Source organism: Eumetopias jubatus, unplaced genomic scaffold, assembly GCF_037043125.1.
Source record: "Eumetopias jubatus isolate StellerSeaLion01/CBP00866 unplaced genomic scaffold, mEumJub1_p1.0 scaffold_14, whole genome shotgun sequence".
NCBI classification, from domain to species: Eukaryota; Metazoa; Chordata; class Mammalia; order Carnivora; family Otariidae; genus Eumetopias; species Eumetopias jubatus.
In genome coordinates this window covers 24,098,248-24,115,974 of record NW_028274820.1, presented here as the reverse complement: position 1 = coordinate 24,115,974, position 17,727 = coordinate 24,098,248, and the positions used below count along the sequence as shown (strand labels likewise).

The 17,727-nt window shown below is 44.6% G+C and overlaps 1 protein-coding gene and 1 long non-coding RNA gene across 3 annotated transcripts in view; one reads left to right on the top strand and one right to left on the bottom strand.

Annotated features, from left to right (window-relative positions):
- Positions 1 to 2,667, top strand: part of MAGI2 (membrane associated guanylate kinase, WW and PDZ domain containing 2) — a 1,300,621-nt gene extending 1,297,954 nt beyond the window's left edge. For both annotated transcript variants that reach the window (XM_088018616.1, XM_088018615.1), the window contains one exon: positions 1,994 to 2,667. In XM_088018616.1, coding sequence (XP_087874742.1) covers positions 1,994 to 2,667 — 674 coding nt within the window. The remainder of the gene's footprint in view (positions 1 to 1,993) is intronic.
- Positions 2,668 to 4,441: 1,774 nt separating this feature from the next.
- LOC114221681 (uncharacterized) overlaps positions 4,442 to 17,727 on the bottom strand; it is a 58,885-nt gene continuing 45,599 nt past the window's right edge. Inside the window, exons 3-5 of the long non-coding RNA XR_003611790.2 lie at positions 7,656 to 7,731; positions 6,164 to 6,311; positions 4,442 to 4,709 (exon numbers count right to left, since the gene is read on the bottom strand). This is a non-coding gene — a long non-coding RNA (uncharacterized LOC114221681). The remainder of the gene's footprint in view (positions 4,710 to 6,163; positions 6,312 to 7,655; positions 7,732 to 17,727) is intronic.

Sequence of the window (17,727 nt, the reverse complement as noted above, 5' to 3'; positions counted from 1 at the left end):
CAGTATGCTAGTTAATGTGGCCCAGTTCGTAAGTAGGCAGCTCCTGGGACACAGAAAAGAAACGTGGCTCAACTGTGTATAAAAAATGATCTAGAGGGGAGGGGGGTGGGGGGATGGGTCAGCCTGGTGATGGGTATTAAGGAGGGCACGTTCTGCGTGGAGCCCTGGGTGTTATAGGCAAACAATGAATCATGGATCACTACATCAAAAACTAATGATGTACTGTATGGTGATGAACATAATTTAAAAAAATGATCATAATCCTCCCATTGCAAAGTGCTTTTCCCTTTGAAAGTGCATGTCTCACCTCTACGAGGTAAACATTTCATCCTCACCTTATAAAAGGAGAAAATGAGGCTCAGAGAGATCAAGTAGTTGATCCAAAATCACATCTTGGAGAATGCCAGAGGCAGGATTAGATTCCAGGTCTTCTGATGCTTTTCCAGGACTTTTTTCTCACTATGTGAACATGATAATAGATACATCTATGAAAAGAAGGGAGAGAAGAACATTGTGCCCTACATACTCCATTCAAATTTCACAGCAAAGGAGAAATTTTTTATAACTGATGTGATATTGTACAGGTGGCCCAGAATTATTGGACCTATCAACCTCACTGCCTTCTTCCCCTCCTTATCTCTTTATAAATCAGCATCAAAAGTACCAGATAAGAATCTTCAAATTTTAAACATTCACAGACTGAGTCTGAATAAGGGCCTCTAATTGTCGGCGACATATAATGTTACAGTGGCAGGAATTGATTCACAGGCACCAAGGCTGATGTGTGGGGCTGAATCTCTTAGCTGGTGAGGAGCCTCTCCTGCCACCCAACATTCAGATACCACTGTGGTTTCTTTGTTCCCACTCATGACCGCATGCCAATTCTGTGAAGAGAACTTACACTCTAGAAAGATATTCCAAAATTTGAGGATTTCCAAAGGTCTTGGGACATATTTCTTACAAATATCAAGGGATGACTGTATTGGATTTTCCTGCTTTAATTTTGATTTAGTAGCTAGAAACTCAAGAGTAATGTTGGTGCACATAGTAGTAACTAACTCATCTCAGATCCCTAACACGTATGTCCTCCTACTTGGATTCTGACCAGTGTAAAAAAAAAAAAAAAAAATCATTGCTCATTTTTATCATTCTCTTTTGTGTTTTGTTGTAAATGGTCTCAAATCCTTTCTCAAAGTAGGGAGATTTGAAACCCCAAATAGATGTTGAAACTAGGCTTCCTAGAAAGAATCATTGATCTTAGTCTGGCCCTGCTATAATGTCAGAACTGCTAAAAAGAGTTAAGGACAATGATTTCTAAAAGACGACAGTAAATGTTTTTTGATGACTTAATCCAAATTCTGAGTCTCTGGTGGTAGCTAATTATGCTTTGAGTGACACCTAATGGTTGAAAGTCACTGTCCCAACTTCTTCCAGAGGACTCAGACCAGTGTTTCTCAAACTTGGTTCTTGGACCATCCTCAGAATCATCCGGGTGCCTGTTAAAAATGCAGGGGAATTCCTGGGCCCCAAGCTACTGAAGTCTCTGGAAGTGGGCACCGGGGAGTCTGTATTTTTCACAACCACCCCAGGTGATTCAGACGTGTAGTCGAGCTTGAGAACCACCGATTCAAGTGCCGCCAAGCCAGATATCCACACAGGACTGTCAGACCTGAAGACACCCCAGGGAGTTAGAAGGCGCCAAGGCGAAGGGATGGATTAGGTCGGGCCTTAGCAATGCCCAACCCTGATTCATCAATGAGGGAAGGAGGTGGGGTAAAATAAGTCTGGGGGCGGGAGGTGAACACTGAACCCCCACCCCCCGGGGGTGCAGCCGGCTGCCCTTCTGGCAGCGAGGGTGGGAGTGGCGGTGGCTTGGGACCTCGAAAGCAGTCGCCCCTGGCCGCCTGCTCTCGTCCCTAACGTAGCGAGAGGTCGCGGGAGCGTGGAAGGGCTGCGCGGCGCGGCTCCTAACGCCTGTCTTCCTGTCCCACAGACGAACCCAGCTCCTGGAGTACTCCCGCTGCCGCCTCCCCAGGTCTGCCGGAAGTAGGCGTCTCCCTCGAAGACGTCCTCTCTCCATTCTCTCCATCACATCCAGCCCCACCCTCCGACCCTTCCCACCAGATAGGCCCAGACCCAACTTGGGATATCAAAAGGGAACACGACGTTAGGAAACCAAAGGAGCTTTCAGCCGGCGGCCAGAAGAAGCAGCGCCTCGGGGAGCAGAGGGAGCGCTCGGCGAGCCCGCAGAGGGCCGCCCGGCCGAGGCTCGAGGAGGCACCCGGCGGCCAGGGGCGGCCCGAGGCCGGCAGGCCCTCCTCGGAGGCCAGGGCGCCCGGGCCCGCGGCGGCGGACGCGGCGGACGCGGCGCGGCCCGGCGGGAAGGAGGGGCCCCGCGCCGCGGCGGGCCCCGAGCTCGGCCGGCGCGAAGGCCCCGGGGCTGCGCCTGCGTTCGCGGGCCCGGGCCGTGGCGGTGGCGCCGAGCGGCCCGGCGCGCGGGAGGCCGAGGGCAGGGCGGGCGCGCGCGCGGGGCCCCGGCAGGGCGCGCGGCCCCCGGGGGGCGCCCCCACGCGCAAGGCCGCCGTGGCGCCCGGGCCTTGGAAAGTGCCCGGCTCCGACAAGCTGCCGGGCGTCCTGAAGCCCGGCGCCTCGGCTGCGGGCAGATGAGGCGCGCGGCAGCAGCCCGCCGCCCCGCCTCGACGCCTGCAGGCCGTTCTTCTTAGGTTCCGTCTCACGGCGTTTTAATTTATTTTCACTGTCACACGCATAGATCCACGAGGCACCGAGGCCTGGGAGCATCGACGTGAAGTCCCACGTGTCCAACGAGCATGGGCGGTACAGCGTCCACGCGCAGACCCAAACTGATCCTAAAGCCCCCGGTTCCATTGTGGGGGCTTTGGCAGCTATGGAAGAACCAAAATAACGTGAAGAACATCACAGAGAGACAGTGCAGTGTAGCTTTAGTTAAAAAAAAGAAAGAAAAAAAAAAATTTACCCCACTGCATGAAGGAGTTGGATGCCATCCAAACTCTAATATCAAGAAACTGGACAAGTTAAGAGCAATCACGAACTGGAATATCGCCTTAAAAATCAAAACTGCACGGAGCAAGCGGAAACTGAGACAAGATTATATCTTTTAATTGATCTAAAGAGTTGTAAATAAATTGTTCTCGACATATCTAGACAGGGGTTAAAAGGTTTCTTTGAAACATTCGGAACTGTTCGCCCATAACATGTTTCCATGGCTCACCCGTGGCATCCATCACCGGTATTAGCAGCAACGTTCCCTGCATACTGCAGGACAAGTTAGAAATCTAGTGAATTCATTGGTGTGATGCCATTTTTACTGCCATTTCTGTGATCAAATCATATTTCTGTACATTTTCAGTGGTAGAAAAAAAAGGTTTAAAAAAATTGTATCTTAGGGAACAGATTGCCGTAAGTCAGAATTTTGCAGTTTAGCTCATAGATCTTAATTGGTTTTCATCTAAAATGTGCATTTTATAATTGAAGGACCACAATTTGTTTAATCAAGATTGGCAACGCTGCAGTTCCTTTATGAAAAGGCTCTCCTATTGTCTCGGGCTAGCAAAGATAGTAGCTTCTTTGACAGCAGTGTTCTATTTCACTTACTTTATTGTCTTTTTTAAAATCCTCTTTCTGTTACTTCATTTTCACTTTGATAGAGCAGAGGCAAAGTGTTTCTCCTGTATTTCTCAGATTATAATGAATCCCTAATATTAAAAAATCATATAATGGCCAATTTATTTTCATAAAAGAATGTGAACCTTTTAGCATTCTTTTCTGCTTTATCTTTCCTTATCCTTCCTCCTTTTATTTTCATTTGGTTTGTTTTTTTGTCTTTGTATTCTTTGCCATTTTTTAAATTTCTTTAGCAACCTCTAGATGTTTCTGTTTATCTTCCGTCGATCTGTGGTTGATCCCCTAGTAAAATTCTAAGGCCTGCCTTTCTTCCCTGCCCTTTTAATATTCCTTTGTAAAATGTTACCTTCAGTTAATTATCCATTGGTACTTATTTGTAGCTACACATATTAAAAGGCAAACTGTTTCTGAGGGCAGTTTCTCTTTAATTTGTCCTGAATGAATGAGGTTTCATCCTTCCCAGATTCTGGCCCTTACAGGAGTTCAAATGCAAATAAGCCTCACCTCCCTGAGCTTGTAGTCAAATAAGTAAAACGGGAGATCAGGTCCATCAAGGTCACACATAATGGCCTTCCTCCGCTGACTCTTTCCTTCTCTGTAAATTGCAGTAACCTGAGCACTAGCCATTTAATTTCCATCAGGCATAGGAGTAGTTTAGTTGTTTGACAAGAGGAGAATATGGTTGAAAGCCTCAAGTGAAGAATCTTGCAGCTTGTAAAAGCAATTTCCAAAAATGGAATCCATTCATCAAAAACAAAAGCACAAACAAACACATGTAGCAGTTTACAATACTTTTGGTTTAATCCATTAGTCTTTCTCCCCTGGACTAGAAATCCAGTATAGTTTGCCATTAATTTATTGAATCTGGTTTTGGACAATGCTTCTGTAGTGTAGCTGCACGTCCCGGTACTGTATCCTCTGACCTTTATTTTCCATGTGTTACAAAAGGATAAAAAAGTTGAGATTACGCTTGCATAAACTCTCATTTGCACAGTTCACAGCTACTACTTGTGCAGTAATTGCTTTATGCGGCTGTAATCCATAACCTGTGAAGACAGCACATCATCTAAATTCCATTCCAAATAATATTTCTGTGTAGTGTTAGCTGTGAATTTACCCTGTACAGCTGTATCTCTATAAATATAATTCCATGTATTAATAGTCACAGAAAGACTGTAAGTGAGCAACTATTTTTATGAAACGCACCACTATGGATAAATTAACTTTTACAGAAATCTTGTTTACTGTATGATATTCTAAAACACTGTCAAATAAAATATATATCCAAAAACCTTTTCTTTTTCCAACTATATAGGCTGTGTGTTAATTTGAAGAAAGTAATTACTGGGAGTTGAATTTTTTTTAAACTGCGGTTTTCATAGTTTTTTTTTAGAATGGAAAATCAGTGCCCCCAAACAGGACTTTTTTTCAAACTTGAATCTAAATGCAGTGGAATTATACGGGGAAAAAACAAAAAACAAAAAAACCTGTTGAGTTTATTCCACCCCCCCCCCCCCCCCGCCAAGTAAATGCAGAGTTTTCTCAAAGACACTCCAGTTGCCTGTCAGCTAACTACATCCCCATGAACTGGCAGTATGTTTCTGTTGCTTGCCACCCTGATTGATAACTGTGCCTTTTTTTCCAAAAAAGGATTTCGGGTATCAATCAACAATAAATCCCATCACATTTTTTTCCTCTTAATTCTGAAATTTTTTCATGTAGAATCCCAAGGAGTTTACGCAGAAGCCAACATTTAGTGAACAGTAGTGTAGAGATCCAAAATGAAAGGCTGAATATGCCCTCTGCAGTGTATTACAGTCCATACCCCGGGGGGAGAAGAGAGGTCTGTGGAGTGACAGATGACAGGATGACAACCCCGCTATCACAGAGATCACAATCCAAAGAAACAGGTTCCAATCGTAGTCTTGTTGGGACCACCCACTGATACATATAGTAGGGGGCCTAACATTGCCAAACTGACCATTTTTACTCCACTATTAATTTTTTTAAAAATTAAGTATGTGTCACTTTTAGAAAAGGGAGGAAGCTGACATGATGTGTGACATCAAGCACAAAAGTTCAGGTATTTGCAATAAATCCATGTCATTCTTTATGAACTAATCCAAGAAGGTCCAGTGCATGCTGAGAAAGCAAAAGACTTACAAAACAATGTGGTTAACAGAATGGGGTGTAAACATTCATGATGCACGGCTAATTACTATTTTAAAAGAAAAAATATAAACATCATTAGGACCTCAAAAAGATTAGAAATCATGGGATGCCTGGGTGGCTCGGTCGTTAAGCGTCTGCCTTCGGCTCAGGTCATGGTCCCAGGGTCCTGGGATCAAGCCCCGCCTCGGGCTCCCTGCTCCGCAGGAAAAAATAAAATCTTTAAAAAAAAAAAAAAAGATTCCAAATTAGAGTCCAACGGGATTAGGGTAGGGACGGAGCAGGAGTACGATGAGGCCAGTGAGGCACCTGGTCTGGAAAAGGGCCTTACCGTGAATCAAATGGCTCCAAGGTCAGGCAGGAAATATGAAAAAATGAAGACAGCCGGGTTGGGGACTGGGCCAATGGACAAGCATGTCCCTCCTCTAAAGCTGTCATTTTGTCAGGTCCAACTCCACCGTGGAATAGCCTTTCAGTTTCTCAAGAAAAGAAAAAAAAAATCAACTTTTTATTTGAAATTTTATTGTTTTGACAAGCTTAAATCACGTTTTTTAAGAAACACTGAACAAGAAGACAAAACACTGCCGCCATGAACCATCTGCAGACTAGGTGAGGCCCACAGCCCACCAGTTTGCAGCCTCTGTCTTGGAACAACAGCCAGACCTTCAGCAGAGAACCCCTCACTTGCTTTTATCAGGGTCTGATTCACCTTCCAAGCAGTGGATCGCACAGACCCCAGAGATGGAAAAGCGTGTGGCTCTTAAGTCCAAACGTGCCTGGAATAACTTCAAATGTGTATTCTGAGTGTGAGGCCCTCCGCCAGAAACCTGATCACCGTTCTTGCACGAGAGCTGGTTTGTTGTGAGGCTGAACAAACTGAAGCCATTTGACATTTTATTATTCATTCTTGATGAGTTTGCCCCAAACTGTGTAAGCATGGGGCTCTCCAAAGGTTGAGTCTGCCCTGTCCTATTCATACGACTCTTTCTCAGGCCAAACTCAACGGCAAAATCAAATGACCTAATTGCCGAAGAATTAGGACTGAACAAAGATTCTTTTTCAGACAACCTTAGTGCCAGACAGGATATCTGTAAAATCACATGAGTGCTTTCCAAGGCTAATAATAGTAAGGGTACTAAGTCTCATGATGAGTTCTGCATTGTGTCTAGTTCATTTGGGGCGCCAATGAAATGTGGTAAAGGGTATGGTTATGATTATTGGTGGCAATGCTGTGGGCGTAGGCATTTGGGTATAAACAAGAGAACACCATCCCAGAATTACACCGAAACCTTGCTGGGCATTGGGTGGCCTATCACCCAGACAGCTCAGTGATCAGGGACTCCATAAAAACTTAAGCGTGTCCTACCACTCAGGGGAGGGTACTGGCAACCACACACGAGAGTCAGCTGGGTTTTTAAGAGTTCCAATAGTTTGATGGGATCTTTTCTTTGATGAAACTGCCTCTTGGAGAGCGATTTCACCTGGAAGAACCTGATCTCCTGAATCTTGTGACCCTTGACAAGGGTCAACAAAGTGACACTTGACTTTCCTTCTTGGGTGGAAAGTCAATTTTCTAAAACCCTAACAAGGTGTATCCGTGTGATTTCATGCCAGGTCAACTGCCTTCACACTGAGGAGTACACATTCCTGGGGTACAAACAGACTTTTTAGGGGGTACACAGGCAGGGAGAGCTTCAGTGAAATTCGTTTTCAGAAATTCAACTTCTATATTTATGCATTTCAAACCTGTGGATGGCCAGTTCCCACATCGCCACCTGCCCACTGCAAGGAGCTTTTACATTAGAGAAGCAAGATGAGCTTACCATCGATCCTGCGTTTCACTCGGGTACATGACCTCGGGGTGTAAAATCAAAGAGACAATTGGAGGATGCAGCCCTCCTGCAAGAGAATAAAGAGAGCAAAATAGCATCAGTAAGAAACATTCAAGTGGGCTCTGCCTGCCTTCCTTCAGAAGCCCTGGGAGGGTTCCCATCTAAAACTTAGCACCCACGTTTATTCAAATTCGAATGTGTGATGGCTATCTGTCTGGCTTGATCACAACAACTGGCTTTGCCCGTTGGGTTATGTGGCAGGTGTTTTCCATAGATTAATGAGTTAAATCTGCAAATGCAAGGTTTAAATAAACATATTTAAAGCATGCATACAAGAAAATACATCCTTTGCAAGAAATCTGTGGGGAAAAAAAAATAAAACTATTTCAGGGGCTACATGTGCTAACAGGGTCGCTCCCTAAGACAAACTGACTTAACATAGTTTCATAAACTTTTACAAAAAGTGTGCAGTGTCTGCCATCTATAAAACACGACCGGGGAACAGAACTCAGCCTGTAGTCTCAGGGTGCCTACCATCTAGTTAGGAGACCAAGACAATTGACACAAGACAGAATGGGTGTGACACGGGAATGCGGGATTCGAGATTCGGTAGGATGTGGGAATAGTTGGAGGCCGTTAGAAGTCACCCTGGATATGTGGCATTTTAATTGGATTTGAAGGGTGGGTGGGATTTCAAGAGGCAGATGAGGTGTAAGGGGGAGATCAGCATGAGCAAGGTCAGAGTTAAGAAACTTAGAGATATGTTAGAGAACCCGTGAATTGTTTATTTTGATGAAGACTCTGTGTGTGCGTATGTGTGTGTGTGTGTGTGTGAGAGAGAGAGAGAGAGAGAGAGAGAGGGAGGGAGGAATTAGATTAAAGAGAGGTAGTTTCAAGCAGATAACAAATGCCATTAGGAACAGTTGGGAGTTATTAAAGGTTTCTGAGCAGAGAAAGGATAAAATCAACACTTGGCTGTGGAAGGAAGCCCTGGCGGTCCGTCCACGGTGAAGCAGAGGTGGGAGACTCTGGCAGGTGCTAACATCATGTGAGCGATAAGGAGGCCTGAGCACCCAGAATGGAGGAGAGAGATGGGAGGGCTCTGGAGGATGGAGAAGCAGCAGGACTCCATCCTCTGGAGGATGGAGAAGCAGCAGGCCTCAGGCTTACTGGATGCAAAGTCAGGGACCATCTCAGGCTCCAAGCCTGAGTGAAGAAGAGGATGGGAGGAGGACCAGATCAAGAAGGGACCTCATTACATTTTTTGATATACAAAGCGTGAGGGGTTCTCAGGTCACCCAGATGGAAACACTCATCCAGCCAATAAGCATAGACTAAAAAGATGGACATACTCCAAAGAGAATGAAGTTCAGACGAGAGACTGAGCCTAAGATAAGATTTGGGGACCAACTCCCTAGAGCCTTGCTGGGACTCACTCTCAGAGATTCTGATGTAATTGACTAAGATGGGACCATTTGGGAGGGGAAATGTCCTACGCCTTACAAATACATCCATGTAAGTATCAGCATGCAGAGTGCTTTGTTACAGAAAGCAAGGATTCTGGAAAGATTTGCCTTCTATCTCAAGTCCATGAGCCACCGGGAAAGATGTGAGCCAATTTATGATCCCCATCTTTAAGAAGAGAATGAAAGTGAGCTGCAAGTGGTTCAGCTGCAAAGAACATGAAGAAATTCATAGAAGGAAGACTTCAAAACCGACAGTCCTGTCTGCCACACTTTTCACACGTTAAAGATTAACAGAGGTCGTGAGACTCAGTGGCATACCTTCCAATTACTTCTGTGTTATCTCTCATTAATAGGAACCCCTGGATTCTTGCTTCTTGATCTGGATTGCCAACTCGGAGATGCCCTTAGTTGTGCCTCAAAGCAAGTTCGTGTGGGCAAATGAGCAGCTACAGGATAAAGACCAAGAAACTATATATATTTAGTACGTATGTGTATGTATTGTGTATATTTGTGCATACACACACACACACACACAAACTCACACATGTACACCCACACACAGACTTGCACATGAACACAGACATATACCCAGGGACTCCAATTTCAACATTGTGACGAAATAACATATACATCCCAAAGTACATAAAAACCTATGGATAACTTTTTTGGTTTTAAAGCAGACACATGTGTAATCATCATCTAGGCTGAGAAAGAATCAGGGACCCTGACTTGAGCCTGGCACAGAGTAAATATTTGCCACGTATACATTTTTTTTATTGTTGTTACTATCAACTGAGGGATACGTAAACATTTTCCGTGATGCTGAGAGTCTCAGTATTTATGGGGTGTTAGCCATGGGCCAGGAACGGTGCAGTGGTCTGAGACTGTAACCATGAACTAGGCAGGCACTACCCACAGAGAGCTTACAGTGCTCGAACCCCCAGGAAGGTAAATGGTTCCCATGCAAAGTGTGAGGGGCTCTCAGGTTACCCAGAAGGAAATATTCACCCAGCCAGTACTCACAGACTAAAGATGGAGATGCTCCATCAAACCGGCATGAAGCATTTGAGCACTACTGGAGATGAAAGCTAGTTTCCTGGAATTAAAGCTACGAAGGAGAGGTGAAGGGGCCAGAGGTAGGTCCAGTGCGCAGACTGATGCGGTGGGAGGGGCGGCCTGGCAAATGGCGGCCGAGCTAGGGGTTGAATGGGCGCAGGTGTCAGATGAGAACAATGGTGGCAGGAGCTGCATGGAGGAGCCCGAGCCTCAGGGAACGAGGTGACCAACGTGCCCCAGTTTGCCAAGGACTGTCCTTGTTTTCAAACCGTGAGTCAGTATCCCAGCAAACCCGTCCGTACCCGGCAAACCAGGATGGAAGGGCACATGGCCAGGACTGGCAAATCTGAGGGTCCCACAGGAGCCAGTGTCCCGAGGTGCAGAGGAGGACGAGAACTGGCCAGCAGGAGGCTGGAGAGCCACGGGGTCCAGGACTCACAGGGCCTAACAGGCCTGAGCCAAGATTTGAGCCTCCACTTAAAAGGCAGCAGGAAGCTACTTCTGGGTTTTCACTGGGCAGAACAACCTGTTGCTTTACATAACACTCTGGCCTGGAGAGTGTTTGCTCCCTTCTCCCTGCCTCTGTCTCTTGACTTTAGTCCCTTGTCCCTTCCTCTCCATCTTCTGTGGGAGGTTCCAGCCCTCCCAGGCTGCTGGCGCTGAGCTCAGTCTCCTGGAACTTCTGTCTCAGACGGATGAGGCCAGCCTTTTCCAGAGGACTCAGGAGCCCTGGCTGCTGCATTGGCAACTTTGCAAAGAACTTTCCTGTCTGATCAGTACACACACTCGCAACTCTTCTTTTATAGGTCCTCCACTCTTTCCTCCATCATCCAGGTGTGGACTGAAGATGCATCCCATGCTTCTACGATCAACCCTCATGATGTGTAGCATATAATAGGCATTCAATGAATACTTGCTGAAAATTGGATATTTTTTTTTAAATGGCCTCATTTCTAAATCCAATATAGTTTCCCTTGAATAAGAATGGCTCTCAACACAGTAAGTGGCCCTGACTAGTCAGAGTGGACAGTTTGCAATTTTTCTCAAATTTTCCGCTACTATTTCTACAAAATACTGACAGAGTGGCTTGATGTTGTCCTTTGAGAACTGCCTGGGATGAAACCTAGCTTCTGCAACTCACCCAAGTGCTTTATTCAAAATAAGCCCATATAACTATTTCCCCTTGACTTTCTCCCGCTCATGCTCAGGCCCAGCCTCATCCCAAAGCTAGCAGGGCTTGAGCAGAATGTGACTCTTATTTCAGGAAGGTAAGGTCACGGCCAGAGCAATGATAGGGTAGGCCTTCTTGTTCCAGCCGTCCTTGCTCAAAACCCAGGGAGAGATTTTCCACTAATATCCTTGGCTAAATTCTAGCACACTGTGTCCAGCTGGTCAGCATTCCCTAGATGAACTTGGCCTCCCCACTGTAAATGTTTGCTGGAAGCATGCAAAAGGCCCCTGAGGATTTTGGCCTTGTACTGGTCCAGACTCCCTCTGCCTCTCTGCTCCAATCGCAGCTCTTCACAATGACACACACACAAACAGACACCACGGATCCCATTTGACTCCCTGCCCAGGCTCCTGTCACCACCTGAGCTCTCTGTTCTGACCTCCCACGATCAAAGACCCTCATGATCAGCTCTACACTAACCTCCCCACCAGACCATTCACAGCCCAACTCAAACTGTATTTCACTCTCTGTTTTTAGTCTGAGCCAACAAATACAAAGCCAAGATTTTTTTTCTTAACCATTGCCATTATCAAGGAGGTAATGGTATGAGGGCGTGTAGTGTTTTAAAGTAAAGTGAGGTATGGGTCTCTTAAAACATGAAGGAGTCATCTGGAACACACACCCATACTAAGGGGGTTGGGGACAGCCAGAGATGGTTTTGTCCTGAATTCTCAGCCAAGATGCTTTCAGAAAGAAGCAGTGAATTGTGTCAACCACCTTCCAGAACACTAGCTGCTGTCCAAAAAGGTGTATTTCTCACTCAGGTAACAGGTCAGAAGTTGCTGATTGAAGAAGTCGATTTCTTTATTTAGTGATTCAGAGGCTCGTGTTCTTTTACCCTATAACTCCACCATTCCCTAAAGCCTTGCTTCTGAGAAGTGGTCTGAGCATCAGCAGTACTGCCATCCCTGGGAGCTTGTTAGAAATACAAGATCTCAGGCCCTGCTTAAGACCCACTTATACTGGCACTGCCTTTTAAGAAGATCTCCAGGTGTGGGTGACTCATACACACAGAAGTTTGAGAAGCCCTGCCCTAGAACCTCAGAGCTCCCAGCACCAGACTGCGGAAAGAGAAAAAGGACATGGAGTGAGTACTGCACACACACCCCCCCCTTTTTTTTTTTTGCTTCATTAAAGTCTCAAATGACAGGTCACTCCCAATCCCATTCCATTGGTGAGAACTAGTCACATGGCCACACAACTGGACACAAAGCACTCTGGGAAATGTAGTTCCTGACTGGGCAGCTGTCTGACAGTAACCACTCCACATTAAGGAGTTGGGAAGATAGATTTTAGTGGACAAACAGACATCTCTGATGTTCACACTTCCTCAATGAACAGGTGACCGAAGGGGAAACAGTATTTTGACAGCAAATACCAGACCCTACACCAGGCCATGCACCACATGTACATGCAGAGGAGAAACAAGTAGGGGTCTATTAACAGAGAATACATCATGGTGAGGGTTTCAAAATTGAATCTGTAGGCCCTCACAAGTGCAGAAGTCACAGTGAATGGACTGCAAAGAGGAGAAGACTTGATCAAGGTCAGGAGCAGTAACAAACAATGAGGAAATTAGCTTTTAGTCAGCATGAGCTATGTTGCCCAGCACCTTTACGTATGTTGTGCAGTTTTATCCAGAAAGCAACGTCATATGCTCGCAATATTCTCCCCACTCCTCCAACACTGCTTTTGTTAAGACCACACAGTCTCATCCCAAGACTTAACTGTAAAGCTACGCAGTATGTCTCAATGTTGGCACAATTAATATTTTGGGCGGGATAATTCTTTGTGGTGGGAGGCTGTCTTGTGCATTATAGGATATTTAATAACATCTCTGACTTCTACCCACAATTATGACAACCAAAATTGTCTCCAGACATTGTCAAATACCCTGGGGTGTGGCAGGGTGGAAGGGGGGCAAAATTGTCCCCACTCGAGAACCACTGAGCTACAACAATCAAAACAGTAAGGTATTGGCAAATGACAGACACATAGATCAATGGAACAGAATAGAAAGTCCAAAAACACATCCATATTTATACAATCAATTAATTTTCAACAAAGTCTCAATGGCAATTTAAAGGAAGCAGAATAGTCTTTTCAACACTTAGTCACATGCAAAAAAATAATGTACTTGAACATACCTCACACTGTATACAGAATTTAACTCAAAATGGATCATAGACCTAACCATAAAACCCCCAAATTTAAAAGACACTTTTAAAGATAGAAAATAAAAAGCCACAGACTGGTAGAAAATATTTGTAAAACAAAAATTTCATACAGGAGTGCATATATTTTTTAAAAGTCTGAAAATCAAAAAATAAAAAATACATAACTCAATTTATAAAAGGCATGAAAGATTTGTAGATACTTCACCAAAGAAAATGCACAGAAGGCAAATAATTACATAAAAATATGCTCAACATTATAAGCAAAATAAGTCAGTCAGAGAAAGACAAATGCCATATGATTTCACTCATATGTGCAATTTAAGAAACAAAACAGATGAACATAGGGGGTAAGATAAGAGAGAGGCAAACCAAAAACAGACTCTTAACTATAGAGAACACACTGAGGGTTGCTAGAGGAGTAGTGGGTAGGGGATGGGCTAAACGGGTGATGGGTATTAAGGAGCATACTTGTGATGAGCATTGGGTATTGTATGTGAGTGATGAATTACTCAATTCTACACCTGAAACTAATATCACACTGGATGTTAACTGCAATTTAAATAAAAACTTGAAAAAGAAATGTAAAAAAAAAAAAAGATAGGCTCAACATTATTAGTCACTAGGGAAATGTAAATTATAACCCCAGAGAGGTATCACAACACACCTACTAAAGTGACTAAAATTTTACAACTGACATGCATGGATAGTGAGAGTGCAAAATGATACAACACTTTGGAAAACAGTGGGCAGTTTCTCATACAGCTAAAATGCATTTGCCATATGACCCTGCAATCCCACTCTGAGGCACCTACCTAAGAGACAATAAAACCTATGTTCACATAAAAACCTGTATGTGAATTTTTATAGTGGCTTTATTCTCATTTGCCAAAGAAAACCAAAGCTGGAAACAGCTCAGTGCCCTTCAACCTGTAAATGGATACACACACTGTGGTGAATTCATACACTGGAATATTACTCAGCAATAAAAAAGACCAATGTACTGTTACACACAGCAATATGAATGAATGTCTGACACGTACTCTGCTGGGTGGATGAATCCAGGCTCAAAAGGCTACATGATGGATGGTTCCATTTATATGACTCTGGGGGCCAGGAAAGATAGTGGTGGCCACAGGCTATGGGTCGGGGAGGTGTTGTCCACAAGGAGGCTCAAGAGAGCTTTCTAGGTGGCGAAACTCTAATTTGACTGTGGTGACAGTCACATGACTCCATGCGTTTCACTCATGGAGTCAAAACTCAAAGAACTCTACGCTAAAAAGGACGAATTTCACTGATGTGAATCGTAGCTGAAACAATTATATATGAGTAAGATTTCTAATTAGAATTTTAGAAAGAAAATTAATCACTTAAGAACTTAAATAAAATGCTCTGATTATAATAAAACACAAGTCAGATCCTGTCATTCCGCTGCTGATGCTTGGCATCCAACATCCCCTTCACATACACCTGACTTCAATTCCTTCCACTCTCCTCGGCTACACTGATTTCCTTGCTCTTCCTGGAACTTCTCTTTCTCTTTTGTTCGAACGCTCCTCCCTCAATTCCTTCATGGCCTTTGTGCAAATGTCACTTTATCAGAGATCTTTCCTGATCTGATTCTGTCTCTCAATATTCCTTCTCCCCCTTACTCTGCTTTATTTCTCTCCATAGTACTCCTCACGCATTTATTTTTATTTTTTATTTTCTTAGAGAGAGGGAGAGAGAGGGGTGGGGGTAGGGGCAGCTGGAGAGGGAGAGAGAGAGAATCTTGAGCAGGCTCCATGCCCAGCTCCAGCCCAACGTGGGGCTCCATTTCACGACCCTGAGGTCGTGACCTGAGCTGAAATCAAGAGTCCAATGCTTAACCGACTGAGCCACCCAGGCACCCCTCATGCATTTATTTTTCATTTATTTCCTGTTTGCATGTACTACAATGTAAACGACTTCATCTTTATCTGCTTTTATCACCTTCGTCTCCTAAGACTGTTCCTGAAACGTAGTGCTTCGTAAACACTGGTTGCATGAATGCATAAATGGATGAATGGGTGCAGGATGGAGAGAGGGACAGAGTGGGGCAAGGGGGAGAGCAAGGTATGGGTGGAGTGGGTGTTGGAGTTGATTGGATATTCTCTTTTAGAGAATTTGAATACAGAACATGAAGTGAGAGTAGGCAGCAATTGTAACAATAAAAACAGACACAAAAGAAACCGATTTACCAAAAAGGTTAAATACGAAATTAGGAGCCACAGCTACATGCTTTTCTGAAGGACAGTAAAGCTGTTAAACATGCATATGGTAAACAAACATATCACAATCTCCTAAACCGCAGTCCCCTTCTCCCTGAATCTCCTCTTCTCTGTCTTCTTTACTCCTGTGAGTATCCCTACAACAGTCCCTCTTGGACTAAGACACCCCGTATGTGTCACTCAAAGACCCTAACCACCCAGCACTCATGCCCCACTCTCTGTGAGGGACCCGGGTGTCCATGTTTTTCCCTGCTAGAAACACAATGCCCTGTACAGGTCTTGGGGGCAGGAGTCAGAGAGGAAAGCCACTCTCCTGCCGGCCTCAAAGCAGTGTGACAACAGAATTCTGTGCCCCCGAGGAGACCCCAACAGCAGTCCCTACATTGGAACAACTTGTCTCATCATGCCCCTTAACCTTGGTTTGGGTGGGCAGCCTTTATCCTCCCAACTCTTATCCCCACTCCATTCTGACACTCTTTTTTCTGATCTCCTTCCCCCAAACCCTTCCACTGAGCCCTCTGAAAATCACCAGTAAAATCTCCATAGCCTTCAAATCTGAATTTGCCTGAATCCAGCGTGCTATCACTGGAACTTGACTTCCCCCCGCAGATACTGTTTCCCCTGAAGCCTCTCAAGTGGTGGCTGTTTTCTCTACCATTTCTCTCGTTCCATGAGAATCTCTTGCATCTCACTGCCAATCTCAGCCCCTTCTACATCTTCTTCCCTAAAACGCCTAGCCTTGAATCTCTTGTCATCTAACCAACCATAGGGATTCTCTCTCTCCTTTTCTGATACATGCATTCATTGCTATCAATTTCCCTCTCAGCACTGCTTTTGCTGCACCACAGTAAGTTTTCACTTATTTCAAAATATTTTTTTTAATTTCTCTTGTGACATCATCTTTGACCCATGTGTTATTAAACTTCCAAACATTTTGAGATTTTCCAGATATCTTTCTGCTATTGATTTCTAGCTTAATTCCATGTGGTCTGAAAATATGCTTTGCAAGATTTCTATTCTTCTGAACTTGTCAAGGTATGTTTTATGGCCCAGATTGTGTTCTATCTCTGTTAAGCCTTCCATGTGAGTGTGCAAAAAATGAGTATCCTGCTGTGGCTAGATGGAGTATTCTCTCAATGTCAATTAGATCCAGTTGATTGATGGTGCTATTCAGTTCAGCTATGTCCTTACTGATTTTCTCCCTGCTGGATCTGACCTAGCTTAAATTCCATGGCCATTCACCATACTCCCTCCACTGCACGTTGCCCCTCTCTGCTCCTGTGCCTTCACTTACCCAAACCACGACTTTGATTCAGTCCAGCTCTCTGCATATGCCTTGCCTTGTCTCCACACATGCTGGCTCTGGTTGGAGAAAACCACCCACCCTTGCTGAATGGTCTCTCTTAAAATTCATGACCTCTAGCCTCAGGTGGGCCTAGTATGTTGCCAAGCCAAAAGACTGACCTTTGCTGGTCCATTCCCAGGGATGGACCCATTCCCATCCCACTTTCATGAATGGCTGTTTTATACCTTCCCATTTCTCCTCAAATCGCTAATACCTCCTCCTTAACCCTTACTTTCTGCAGATGACCTCACCTTCTAGATCACTGAGAAAGTAGAAATACCCATCACCATATCTACACTTGTATTTGTGCTCATATGCTCTGCCTCCAGGCCTTTTACCATGAATGGCTTGTCTGTGCCAGTAGCCAATGCCATCCCCTTCACGTATGCACTAGATTCTTCGTGCTTATTCAATAGTTCAGCAATTCTCTCTTTCCCTGCATCATCCATTTGTCCCTCTCTTTGATCTTTCTCATCAGCACATAGGCTGTTTTTCTTAAAAAATGGCAGGCATTTTATTCCTTGGGGCTCTGCATTTGATTT